The 14,076-nt window shown below is 46.2% G+C and overlaps 1 protein-coding gene across 18 annotated transcripts in view; it reads right to left on the bottom strand.

Moving 5' to 3' along the window:
* EMID1 (EMI domain containing 1) overlaps positions 1-14,076 on the bottom strand; it is a 50,669-nt gene that overhangs the window by 3,952 nt on the left and 32,641 nt on the right. For 4 of the 18 annotated variants that reach the window (XM_072803116.1, XM_072803119.1, XM_072803117.1 and 1 more), the window contains 4 exons: positions 6,713-6,757; positions 1,301-1,385; positions 839-998; positions 264-354 (listed from right to left, as the gene is read on the bottom strand). In XM_072803116.1, the coding sequence (XP_072659217.1) occupies positions 264-354; positions 839-998; positions 1,301-1,385; positions 6,713-6,757 (381 nt within the window). Of the gene's footprint in view, positions 1-263; positions 355-838; positions 1,007-1,300; positions 1,386-4,589; positions 4,691-6,712; positions 6,758-14,076 lie in introns of those variants that run through there. The other 14 variants (XM_072803122.1, XM_072803130.1, XM_072803125.1 and 11 more) reach the window with 9 other exon arrangements.

Here is a 14,076-nt window from a genome sequence, read left to right as displayed (position 1 = left end):
CACCATGGTATTCCTCACCCTCGGTTTAACAGTTCCAGGGCAACCCCGGCATCCCTGCACCCTACACTCCACAAGAACAGGACTATGTCTGTCTTATCTGGGAGCCTGTGGCTGCCAGCCAAGTGTCAGACACCGTCTGCTGGTCGGCTGGAAGAATTAGAGAAGGAGTGTCTGCTGGCCTGGGTCCACTAGTGGGAGGTGACTTCTGTGTCCCTAGGCTCTTCCTGGAAGGGGCCGCCCCTATCTGCCCACCCTGCCATTACCTGGCCAGATGATGGCTTCCAGCAGGGTGACTCGTCTGGCCAGGAGCTCCAGCTGAGCCTGCTGCTGCAGGAAGCTCTGTAAGCTAGGAGCCTGATGGGAGATCAAGAAGAGCAAGACGGTGCGAGTCCGGCCTCCAAGGGCTGGGCCGGAGAGCCGAGGGTGGGGTGTAGGGGCAGCCACCGGCCGGCTTCGAGGCAGGAGCCTGCCTGGATGTGAGTCTCTCTTGAGACCTTGGTCTCCCCTTCTAAGTGGGGAGGGGGCTTGCCTGGCTCCTCAAGTGATCAGATGAATGGTGAAAGTGGTGGGTAAATGCCTGGGGTGGGGGTCTGGCTCTCTCTGGCCCCTGAAGGGACCTGCAGGATGGGTTATGAGGACCAGAGGGGGAACTGCAACTGTAAGGGAGATACTTGGGGCCAAGAAGGCCTGCCCTGTGAGAGCCTCATAAGGCTTTTGGGGGAGGGGAGGTCGGAACTGGAGCGGCCTGAGCCTGGCTTCATCACCCACAGTCCCTTGAACTTCCAGAGTCTAGCTCCGTAACCTGTTGTCCTGTGAGCTTGGAGACTGGCTCTGTTACCTGCAACTTCTGTAGAGCTGAATGAAGCCTGACTTCATTATCCACGATCCCCTCCTCTGCTGCAGTCTGGCTCTGTTTCCCACAATCCCCTGGTGGTCTGGAGTTTGGCCCCACTGCCCCGAAGTTCTTCCAAACTCAAAATCTGTCACCTCTGCTTCCCCTGCAGGCCTGGAAACCATATTACCCACAATGCCCAGAGGCGCAGGTCTGACCACAGAGGTGGTAGGCCCAGGTTTCTAGGGGCCCCCTTTTCTTTTTTTTTGGGGGGGCCCCTTTTCACCTGTGGAAGAGGGACCAGCCATGGAGGGATGGGGGGCCTTGCTCTCTCAGGTCCTCACCTGCCTGGGGCAGGCACCTTCTCCAGTCTCATGACTGGGTCCAGGCAGCTCCACCCCGGGAGGGCCTGGGGAAGGCTAGCGGGTGGGGGCTGGGCTGTCTGTCCGTCTGTCTGTCTCTACTCACCATAGAGCCCAATCATTGTTTCCAAGATTAAAACCCTCTCAGCTAAAATCTTCAAAGCCTCGCGTAGTTGGTGCAACCCCTCCCCCTGCGGAGGAAAGAGACAGATGCAGCCGTGAAGGGGGCAAGGAAGGGGGCCCTGCAAAGCTTGTTGGTGGCCCATGCCCCACCCCGGACATGCACCTGCAGCCCTGCACCACCAGCCACAGCCCACGGCCCTCGGACAGCCAGGATAAGACCGGGAGAGGACGAGTTGGGGTGGGGGCGGGCAAGACAGGTGGAAGCAGCCCCCTCAGTAAGTCCTGATGGGTTCCAGCTGGCTGCTCTCTGCCCACACCCCTGCACATCTGCTGCACTGGTGGCAGGGGGATCCCAATCCACAGGGGCCATGCCACTGTCCCAGAGCCTGCCACTGAACCTGCCCTAGAGGCTGTCATGGGGCACACCTGAATCTCTGTTGCCTGACACCTGCAGGATTCCTGCCACATCCCTGGCCACCTGCACTCTTGTTGACTTAATATTCTTTAAACTGAGTCACTTTTTGCCTTAATACTACATTAATCTCACTCTAACGGCTTCAATCAGTGGGAGGGAACAGGCTACTTACCGATATCCTTTCCATTCACATCAAAATGAATATATGCAAGCAAAATTATAAAATGTTTGCGTGGCATCACTTTTGGGAAGTTGTACTTAAAATGCTGGAAGAGCTGAGGTTCAGTCCACTCCCCAGCTCTTTTCACTTTGGACTCCTCCCTCCCCAGGCTCTGACTATTCCAAGTCCATATTCTGGACATCCTGGAATTAGGCTCCCGAAGCCCCACCCTCCCTTCTGAGCAGTACCCAGGGATGTGGCAGGGGGCCCCCCAGCCCCTCCCCCAGCCTGCCCCTTGGCAACAGCATCAGCTGCCACCCAGGGCTCCTGCCAGCCCTCGTGTTCACTTCCAATTTGTGTGTCTGTCCTTTCCTTATCCAGCACGAGGTCCACAGTCTGGCTGAACCTCCCACTCCCTCACTCTTCCTCTCTCCTGGTCCAGACTAAAGCTATTTCCGGAATGTTGATATGGTAATTCCAACAGAGCACCAGGACAGCAAGAACTATTCCAGCCCTGACGTATCTGGGAGTCTCTCTCGGCATCCTTTACTTCGTACAGACTAAGTGCACAGAGGGCCAGAACATGTACATTGCTACAAGAGGTCCAACCCTTTAAGGTTCACCAAAACATCTAACAGCCGAGAGACCGTCCACCACGTGAGCCTGCTGTGGCATTGCTGGGACTGTCCATTGTAACCCGGCTGTCCTGTCCACAGCATAAGGACTGGGCTACCCTCAGGCCACTAAGTGGCCACTGCAGCCGAAGAGCCACAGGGTCACCATGGGCCACACACCAAAGTAATCCTTCTTCAAGTATTACAGGAGCAGGATCTAAAAATGGATGACCTTCAAAAATTATGTTAAGCCTCCCGGCATGGGCAGTGGGACAAGCTGACATCACGAACCTTCTGGTAAGATGTAATAAGAGGGCACTACCTCCACTACTGCTCCTGCCGAGAGCATTTAACTGCATCTCATCACGAGGAAACAATCAGACAAATCTAGATGGTGGAATATTCACAAAAAGACAAAGTCAAGAGAAAGTAGGAAAGGACAGGGAGGGACACCTAGGTGGCTCAGTGGTTGAGCATTTGCCTTCAGCTCAAGTCGTGATCCCAGGGTCCTGGGATTGAATCCCGCACCAGGCTCCCCACAGGGAGCCTGCTTCTCTCTCTGCCTATGTCTCTGCCTCTCTCTCTGTGTCTCTTGTGAATAAATAGATGGAATCTTTAAAAAAACAAAGGACAGGGACTGTTCTAGATTACAAGACACCAGAGATTGAACAACCAAATGCAATGTGTGAATCTTGATTAGATCTTAGATTAGAAAAAAAAAAACAGCTAAGAAAGGCATTTTGGGGATGACTGGTAAAATTTGTATATAAGTTAAGTGATACAGAACTTGATGTCATCATTTCATTGAATTAATGTCTGTTTTCTTAGATGTGATGGTGGGTTGTATTGGGGCTTTTTGGGAGAATGTCCATATTCTTTTGAGATACACACTGATGTGTTAGGGGAAATGTGGATGGGGTTTGCAGCTTACTTTCAAATAGATTTTTAAAAAGTCTATAAATATAAATAAAGAGAAAGAACAAATGTGGCAAAATACTAATAGTTGGTCAGTCTACAGGAAGGCAGAATGATATTCATTATACTGAGTTTTCTGCATATTTGAACATCTCCCAAATGAAAATTGGAAGAGAGGTGCCTGGCTGGCTTATTCTGTAGAGCATGTGCCTCTTGATCTCAGGGTCGTAAGTTTGAGACCCATATTGGGTGTAGGGATTGCTTAAAAATAAAATCTTTATTAAAAACAAACAAAAAAGGAAATTGGAGGAAAAAATGAAAAATAAAATCCTGCTATTTGGATCCCTTCTAAGATGAGTGGCCTGTTGTTTGTGCTGATAACCCCCCCAATCCCCTCTTGGCCTGGACTGAGTGTCCAGGGCCTGCTGGACACCCCCACTCAGCTTTAACACAGACAGCTCCCACTTTCCTTGGACAGAACCCAGTAGGGCAACTTCTCCTGGCTCTCTACTGTAAAGGTTGCCTTAACTTCTCACTCTCTGTTACAGCCAAACTAGCACCAAGTATCTCTTAATCCATTGACATCCATCCATCCTCACTGTTCTCCCTTCCAGTTCCAGCCCCCTGGTCTCTTGCCTGGATGACCACAACAGACTCCCTCCTGCTGTCTCTCTGCTTCTCCCGTGTTGCTCCCTTCTGTCTTTTCTCCACGCGTAGTCAGAGGAGCTGTTTGCAAACAAAACTCTGCGTCCCTTCCCTGCTGTTAATACTTCAATGACTCCCCACTGTCCACAGAACAAAGTTCAAATTCCTCAATGTGGCCTCTTAAGTCCTGAAAGCCTGTTTGGCCTCCGTCTCACCCCTTGACTGTCACACTGTACCAGTCCAAGTATTTGCAGCTCCTTGAATACACCAGGCTCACTCCGGCCCTGAGGCCTTCGAACATGATGTTCTCTCTCCTCTGTCTGGTTAATGCACCTTTCAGGCCTCAGTCCTCATCTTCTCCAGGAGGATGCTAAATCCTCTGCCATCACAGCTGAGCTCCCTCTCTCCTATGGCCACTGGTTACTGTTCTGATCCCCCCATCCCACTGTGACCCACCTTGAGGGTAGGGACTGTCCAAATCACATCTATGTCTACAGTGCCCAGCCTGGGACCTGGCACCCACCGAGGAGGGGCTGGTTTCCCTGGTCCTGGGAGCTGAAAATCCCGGGCTTCAGTTCCGCTCTGCCAACAATTTGCTCTGCGGGAGTTGGACCTCAGTTTTTCCTGTCCGAATAAGGGGGTACGAGCTTTGGTCTAGATGGGCCGGCTCAGCTCAGTCACTCTGGGGCAGTGCCTGCAGTTCATGCTCATGACCACTGGGTGTCACTGCTGAGCCAGTCTGGCCAGTGGTTCAGGTCTACCCGGGGGTTAGTAGGAGAGTAGCCTCCTCAGGGTCCTTCCCCACACTTGACATCATTCCCACCTACCCCAACAGAGTTGGTTCCCCAGTCCCCAAAGCCTCATGCTTACCCCAGCCCAGCAGGACCCCTCAAGCAGGTGGCAAGCAGGGGCAAAAGTACAGGTGGGCAATGGGGCAGGAGGCAGGAGGATGGGCAAGGGCCCTGCTACCTCTGGGGCAGCCCCTCCCACAGATGGTCCTGAGTTAGAGGCCTGGGTTGGGAGAGTTCAGGCATCCATTCTCTTCCTGGAATCCCCATGCAGGGATGGAGCTGCATAGTCTAATTCAGCCTCATTTCACCTCTCCTAACTCTCCTGGGCTGGGTAGAAAACATGTTCCTGGAGTGGGAGTGGCCAGTGAAGGGGCCTAGAGGAGCAATGGGCTGGGTTCACACAGGTCTACCTGACCCCCAGCCCAGCTCATGCCCATACTGGCAGTGTGCTTAAGAGGCTCTGGAGCCACTGGGGGTGAAGGGCTGGAGCCACTGGCAGTGAAGGGGTGTGTGGGGAGTAGAGTGACAGTGAGGGGCTGGGAGAGGCTTGTCAGAGAGGTAGCAGGGCCTCAGAAGTCATGGGAAGACACGGGGGGCCGGGGGGGAGGACTCGTGCAGGGTGAGGGGCTCCCACGGCTGTATCCATCACTGACCCCACAATCAGGAGCAGAGAGGGCAAGGCAGGCGCTTAGGTGTATCCCATGTCATTAACTAGTGCCTGCTGGGAAGTAGGGTACCCCAGACTGCACCAAGGAGGGGTTGGGAGAAAGGGAGGCATGATACCAGCCTCCTGAATAGCTTTTCAGTTTTCTTTCCTGTAGGGGTGTCTGCCCCCACCCTACCCATTTTCCAAATGTCTGTGTCCTAATAGTTCCCAGGTCCCTGCATTCTGGGATTTTTGGTCCTCCTCCCATGCATCACTTGGGTGGGCAGATTTCTAGGCCTGGGAACTGATTCACTGCAACTCTCTCCAATGATTGTAAAGGTTCTAGGATCCCACATGTGGTTTCTATGTCCCCTTTCTCATATATGCTATGTCTCCTGTGCATGTGACAGTTTCTAGGCCTTTCTTCTCAATATTTATGGACTTCCTATGTTTATAGTGGTTTCTAACCCTTCAGCTCATTTTCCATGCTTCTCCCATGTATATGATCATTTCTAGGCTTCTCCTCCCACTCCCCACGGCTCTCCTATGTATGTGATGGTGTCTGGGACCTCGTGTTAATTATAGCTCTTTTGAGAATAGTGGAGTCTAGGTCCCCTGACCTCATTTACCATGTATGATGTATACATAATGGTTTCTAGGTCTCCCTTCCCATGATCCATGGGTTTCCTATGTGTACGGTGGTCTCTTGATCCCCTGTCCCGTTTACCTAGTGTACCTCACTGTTGCTATGCCTCCCTTCCTACGCTTCACAGCTTTCTCAAGGCCCCCTGTCCTACTGTCTTATGTGGATATTGTTTTCATGCTTGCCTTTCTTCTGCAGACAGAGTAGAAGCCAAAGCCCTAGCTGGGAAGGGGCTATGGAGGCAGAGGATGCAGTCTGGACTGGGTCAGCCCAAACCATCCAGTAGGAACAGGCAGGGTCACCCGGGCTTGGAAAGGCCACAGAGGGAAGGGGGAGACAGGGACGAAGACATAGACAGAGAGCGTGGGGTCTGCTGATAAGGCTGGCCCTGCCTGGTTGGGAAGGACAGGATGAGGAGGGGGCTAGAGCTGAGATCTGTCAAGACTCCTTCCCAGAAGACCAGGTTGCAGGGGGGATTTGAATGAGGTGCCCCCCCCTCCAAATGATCTCCTGAGTGCCCAGGGCAGGAGGGGGCAGTGGGAGGTCTGTGCTCAGCTGGAGCTTACCCATTGGCTCTTCTCCCCAGGGTCTCCTTTGGGGCCAGGTTCTCCCTGCAAGGAGAGACAGAAGTAGAAGCAATGAGAGAGGGAAGGAAGAAAGAGGGGGAGGGGAGGAGAGCGGAAAGAGGGAAGGAGAGATTGGGAGAAGCTAAAAGACAGAGAAATAGAGCATGGCCAGTATTGGACTAACACTAGGTTAAATGCAAAAAACCATAATTTGAAGGCAATGGAACATAATAAAAAGAAGCCAGAAACTGGAGGCTCTTTGACCTTTGAAAGAAGGGAGTTACACACACACACACACACACACACACACACACACACACACACACCTTTTCCTCTGAGGGCACATTCCAGCTCCCTCAGCCTGGCAAATAGCTCAAGCAGGCAGCTTTAGTCTTATTGGGCTGAAGAATTACAGGTTGGAGTGAAGACTGCCAAAGGAGGAGGAAATTGAACGGAAATCTTGGAAAGCAGGGAGCCACAGCAGGGGAGAGAAATCTACATAAATACTCTCTAATCCTTGGATGGTCCATGAACTAAAGTCGCAAAGCTGAAGTCCAGCCCACACTCTAGACCAAATGTTGAAGAAAATCAACATTCTTCAGAGGAAGATAATAGAATCCAGATTCTCTTTACTTTATTATCTACATTGTCCAGAATGGAATAAAAATTACTAGATATGTGAAGAAATAGGAAAATGTGATTCACGATCAAAAGAAAAATAAGTCAGTAGAAATAGATCCAGAGCCAACTTAGATGTTGGAATGAGCAAGACACAAAGCTTAAAATATCTGTGATATTTATCATCAAGGAAATGCAAATCAAAACTACAATATCACCTCACACCTGTCAGAAAGGCTACACAAGAAAAACAGGTGTTGGAGGGGATGCAGAGAAAGAAGAACCCTAATGCACTGTTGGTGGGAATGCAAACTGGTGTAGCCACTATGGAAAACAGTATGAAGGTTCCTCAGAAAGTTAAAAAACTACTCTATGATCCAGCAATTGCACTACTAAATATTTAGTCAGTAAGGACACAAAAATACTAATTCAAAGGGTTACCTGCATCCTGATATTTGTAGTAGCATTATCTAAATAGTCAAATTATGGAAATAGCCTAAATGTCTATTGATTACCGAATGGATGAAGAAGATATGGTTATACATACATTATATATATTATATATATCACATCTGTGTGTATATACATATACATATGTAGTGAAATATTACATATGTATATGTACATATGTACATACACATATACATATTCTTTTAGTATATGTGCTGCCGAAGCGAGCACTACACACATACATATATAGTGAAATATTATCCAGCTATAAAAATGAATGAAATTTTGCCATTTTCAATGATATAGACGGAGCTAGAGACTATAATGCTAAGTGAAATAAGTCAAAGAAAAATATCATATGACTTCACTCTTATGTGGAATTTAAGAAACAAAACAAATGAGTAAAAGGAAGACAGAGAGAGAGAAAGAAAAATAGAGGCAAACTAAGAAACAGGCTCTAAACCATAGAGAACAAACTGATGGTTGCCAGAAGGGAGGTAGGTGTTTGGCGGGGAATGGGTGAAATTGCTGACGGGGATTAAGGAGCACACTTGTCATGATGAGCTAGAGGTGATGTATGGAAGTGTTGAATCACTCTATTGTACACACCAGAAACTAATAATACACTGTCTGCTAACTAACTGGAATTTAAATAAAAACTTAAAAAAATAAAATATCTGTGATAAGTGTGTTAAAGAATGTAGTGGAACTGATATAATGGGTGATGAGATGGGGACTTTCAGGAGATCTGTGAAAACTGAAAAAGCATCAGATGGAAATCCTGGAAATGAAAAGGATAATACTTAAAATAAAAAATTCGTTAGCTGGGATTAACAGAAGACTGGCCATAACAGAAAAAAGAATCAGTTAACTTGGGATCCCTGGGGGCGCAGGGGTTTGGCACCTGCCTTTGGCCCAGGGTGTGATCCTGGAGACCCCGGATCAAATCCCACGTCGGGCTCCCAATGCATGGAGCCTGCTTCTCCCTCTGCCTGTGTCTCTGCCTCTGTGTGTGTGTGTGTGTGTGTGTGTGTGTGTGTGACTATCATAAAAAAAAAAAGAATCAGTTAACTTGAAGATAAGTCAATGCAACAACTCAAAATGAAGCACAAAGAGAACATTTTTTTTTTTTTTAATTAGCAGAGCCTGGGGCGCTTGGCTGGCTCAGTTGGAGGAGTGCACGTCTCGTGATTTTGGGGTCATGAGTTAAAACCCAAAGTGGGGGGTAGAGATAACCTAAAAAAATTAAAAATTGAAAAAAAATTAACAGAGCCTCAATGATTCGTGGGAGAGTATTAAGTATAACTGAGGTCCCAGAAGGAGAGAAGAGAGTGCAGGAATAGAAAACATGTTGAGGAAATCTTAATCAATTTTGTCTCCAAATTTGATTTAAAAACAAAACAAAACAGACTTCTTGTTTTGGTATGGCACATAAGGAGCTCAGGAGTTGCCATTCTGTCCTAAGAACAAGTAAAATGCTGAACAAACTAGAAAATCAACAACTCTTCTTAGAGCTATCCAAGCAGGGAGGTCACAGGACAAACCACTGCCCCCCCAAATTGCAGGGAGAGAGGGTGGATTACAATTTCCTCAGCAGAAGCCTCCCTGGGAACCAGTGCCAATGCAGGAAAACCTAAATGTAACTGACAAATTGCTGGTGACTCGGTGTGGCCAACTCTGAGAGTTAAACATTCTGGGGGGACCCAGTTGTTGGGGAATCAGCACATGCATGTGAATTTCACTCGGTAGCTCATAGGTCCTCCCAGTGAGTGCTGTAGAAAAATCTCATGCTTTCAGCAGGAGGAGGGGGAAAGGAACCATCTTGAAACACACCCAACAGCATTCTGTTCTCAGCAAGGCCTGCCCTCAGGACAAACTATTTTAGGAGAGCCTAACCTGCTGGGCTCTTATCACAGCCTAACTGACCTGGGGGAAGAGAAATAGCCCCATCAGCCCCCTCTAGCCATCTTGTCCCACCTAATGGGAAAACAAAACAAAACAAAACAAAATTAAGATGCACTGGTCAAGTTCGCAGACCAGGGGCATAGGCTTCCCGAAAGACTGAGACGGGACTACAGGACTCCAGAATGCTTCCTCCACCTGCACATCTAACCACTACGTTACTAAAGTCTCTGTACTGTTGTTCCTTTCACCCAGTACATCATGTTTACCTTCCAACAAAAAATTACAAGGGATTGCCAGGTTGCCTTTTAGTTTTGTTGACTGTTTCCTTTGCTGTGCAAAAGCTCTTTTTAAAACGGCATTTCAGGGGAACGCTGGGTGGCGCAGCGGTTTGGCGCCTGCCTTTGGCCAAGGGCGCGATCCTAGAGTTCCTGGATCGAGTCCCGCATCTGCTCCCGGCATGGAGCCTGCTTCTCCCTCTGCCTCTCTATCATGAATAAATAAATAAAATCTTAAAAAAAATAATAAACGGCATTTCAAGATTATTTATTTATTTATTTATTTGAGAGAGCAAGTGAGAGAGAATGAGCACAAGTTGGGAGGGGGGCAGGGAGGGAGAGCGGAGGGAGAAGCAGGCTCTCCGTTGAGCAGGGAGCCTGATGCGGGCTCGATCCCAGGACCCTGGGATCATGACCTGAGCAGAAGGCAGACTCTTAACCGACTGAGCCACCCAAGCGCCTCTGCACAAAAGTTTTTGTCTTGATGAAGCCCCAATAGTTTATTTTTGCTTTTGTTTTCCTTACTTTTGAAGATGTATCTAGCAGAAGTTGCTGTGGCTGTGGTCACAGAGATTGCTACCTGTGCTCACTTCTAGGATTTTGATGGATATCTGTCTCACATTTAGGTCTTTAATCCATTTTGAATCATATGTGGAGTTTAAGAAACAAAACAGATGAACAGGGCAGCCCCGGTGGCTCAGCGGTTTAGTGCTGCCTTCAGCCCAGGAAGTGATCCTGGAGACCCGGGATCGAGTCCCATGTCCGGCTGCCTGCATGGAGCCTGCTTCTCCCTCTGCCTATGTCTCTGCCTCTCTTTCTCTTTGCGTCTCTCATGAATAAATAAATAAAATATTAAAAAAAAAAGATAGGGGGAGGGAAGGAAAAATAAAATAAAATAAAATAAAATAAAATAAAATAAATAAAATGAAAACAGAGAGGGAGATAAACCATTAGAGACTCTAGGAAACAGGGTTGCTGGAGGGGAAGGGGGTGGGGGAATGGGATAACTGGGTGATGTGCATTAAGGAGGGCACTTGATAGAATGAGCACAGCATGTTGAATGCAACTGAATCACTAAATTTTACCTCTGAAACTAATAATATAGTATATGTTAATTAAATTGAAATTATATTAAAAAACACAGTTTTAAGAGACTGAGCAAATATTAGAACCTGAGTCAGATATAGCATGGATGTTGGAATTATCAGACCAGGAATTTAAAAAAAAAGAAAAAAACAATGAGTAATATGCTAAAGGCTTTAATGGAAAAACTGACAACATGCAAGAACAGATGGATAATGTGAGCAGAGAGATGGAGATTCTAAGAATCAAAAAAGAAATGCTAGATTTTGGTTGAAGATGACCCAAGCTAAGAGTTATCATATTCTTCCCAGGCCTCTTAAGAAATACTTCAATTCTAGCAAAGGCCCTTCTTTCTAGTAACAGGAGTCATGGTCCAGAAACACAAATTCAACAGAATTTCAGCCACTTATCTTCCAGATTGTTCCCTTCCTAAAGTTCTACCCAGAGTAGGAAAAAATAATGAAAACTATTGCAGTCCCAAGTCCTTCAGTTTCCTGACCAAGATTTCATATTCCCTTCAAGGTAACTTTCAAGGAAAAAGTGACAGGGGAGGGGCATACGGGGGACTTCCAAGGTACTGATTAGGTTTTATTTCTTAAGCTTGGTTTTGGGCACATGAATAGATGATTTAATATTATTATTTAGATTTTTCAGGTTAAAATTTTTTTGCATGTACTTTTGAAAAAATGCTAGAGATCAAAAACTTGAAACAGAAATGAAGAATGCCTTTGAAGTGCTCACTGGTAAACTGGATGTGGTAGAGGAAAGAATCTCTGAACTTGAGAATATGACAATAAGAAATTTTCAAAACTATGGGACGCCTGGGTGGCTCAGCGGTTGGGCGTCTGCCTTCAGCTCAGGGCCGAGATCCCGGAGTTCTGCAATTGAGTCCCATGTTGGGCTTCCTGCATGGAGGCTGCTTCTCTCTCTGCCTCTCTCTCTCTCTCTCTGTGTGTCTCTCATGAATAAATAAATAAAATCTTAAGAAAAAAAAAAGAAATTTTCAAAACTGAAAAGCAATGAGAAAAAAGACTGAAAAAAAGCAAAAAGAGAACATCCAGGAATGATGGGACAATTATGAGAAGTGTAACAAATGTAACAAGAAGACCAGAAAGAGAAGAAAAAGAAAGGAACAGAAGCAATATTTGAAGCAATAATGACAGGATTTTCCCAAATTGTCAGATACCAAGCCACAGATCCAGGAAGTTCAGAGAACACCAAGCAGGATAAATGCCAAAAAAAAAAAAAAAAAAAAAAAAAAAAAAAAGGCCCCCCCCCCAAACCAAGGGAAAAAAACACCAAAAAACAAAATAAAACAAAAATAAATCTTTTTTTTTTTTTTTTATTTATTTATGATAGTCACAGAGAGAGAGAGAGAGGCAGAGACATAGGCAGAGGGAGAAGCAGGCTCCATGCACCGGGAGCCTGATGTGGGATTCGATCCCGGGTCTCCAGGATCGCGCCCTGGGCCAAAGGCAGGCGCCAAACCGCTGCGCCACCCAGGGATCCCTAAAACAAAAATAAAAACAAATCTGCCTTGTAAGAAATATTAAAAGGAATTCTTCAAAGAGAAGGAAGTGATAAGTCAGAAACTTGGGATCTACATAAAGAAAGGAAGAGTATCAGAGAAGTACTAAATGAAGGTAAAATACAAACTCTTATTTCTCTTATACTTAACTGAGCTAATAGAAAACACTTTGTTCAAAATAATAACCAACAATAGAGTTTCCTGGGTAGCTCATTCAGTTAAGCATCCGCCTTTGGCTCAGGCCATGATCCGGGGGTCCTGGGATTGAGCCCATATCAGGCTCTCTGCTCAGCAAGGAGTCTGCTTCTACCTCTCCCTCTGCTCCTGCCCCTGTTCTCTCACTCTTTCTCGCTCTCTCATATGTGCTCTCTCTCTAATAAACAAAATCTTTAAAAAAATTATACCAATCATGTATTTGATTATGTATGCATATCATATGCATGTGTGTATGTGTACATGTGTATATACAGATATATTTACATTTAATTAGATATGAGTGAAATGAATTACCTCAATGATATAAGGAAGAGGAGGGAATAATTGAGAATATTTTATTATAAGGTATTTGCACTAACCATGAAGCAGTATAGTGTTATTTGCAAGTCGAGTTGGGTTACTTGTAAATGTATATTGCAGACTTTGAGGAAACCACTACAAAAAGTAAAAAAGGAAGTGCAACTGATGTACCAAGAAAGGAGAGAAAGTGGAATTATATGATATGATGAATTAAAACTACAAAAGGCAGAAAAATTATAGAAGACAAAAATAGGAATGAAGAATAAGAGCAACAAATAGAAGACAGTAAAAAAAAATCTGATAATCACTTAAATGTTAATGGTTTGTTTAGTTTTAATTTTAAGATTTTATTTTTGTTTTTTTCTTAAATATTTTATTTATTTATTCATGAGGGACACACAGAGAGAGGCAGAGACGTAAGCAGAGGGAAAAGGAGGTTTCCTGCAGGGAGCCTGATGTAGGACTTGATCTCAGGACTCTGGCATCATGACCTGAGCCAAAGACAGACGCTCAACCACTGAGCCACCCAGGTGTCCCTAAAGATTTTATTTATTTATTTCTTTAAAAAAATTATTTATTTATTTATTTATTTATTTATTTATTTATTTATTTATTTATGATAGACATTGAGAGAGAGAGAAGCAGAGACACAGGAGGAGGGAGAAGCAGGCTCCACGTCGGGATCCCGACGTGGGACTCGATCCCGGGACTCCAGAATCGCACCCTGGGCCAAAGGCAGGCGCCAAACTGCCGAGCCACCCAGGATCCCCAAAAGATTTTATTTTATTTTATTTTATTTATTTATTTTTTAAAAGATTTTATTTATTTATTCATGAGAGAACAGAGAGAGAGAGAGAGGCAGAGACACAGGTAGAGGGAGAAGCAGGCTCCATGCAGGGAGCCCAACGTGGGACTCGACCCGGGGACTCCAGAATCACGCCCTGGGCTGAAGGCAGGTACTTTAACTGCTGAGCCACCCAGGTGTCCCA

The sequence above is a fragment of the Canis lupus genome, chromosome 27 (assembly GCF_048164855.1).
Source record: "Canis lupus baileyi chromosome 27, mCanLup2.hap1, whole genome shotgun sequence".
In the NCBI taxonomy this organism is placed as follows: Eukaryota; Metazoa; Chordata; class Mammalia; order Carnivora; family Canidae; genus Canis; species Canis lupus.
This window is presented reverse-complemented; position numbering and strand designations above follow the sequence as displayed.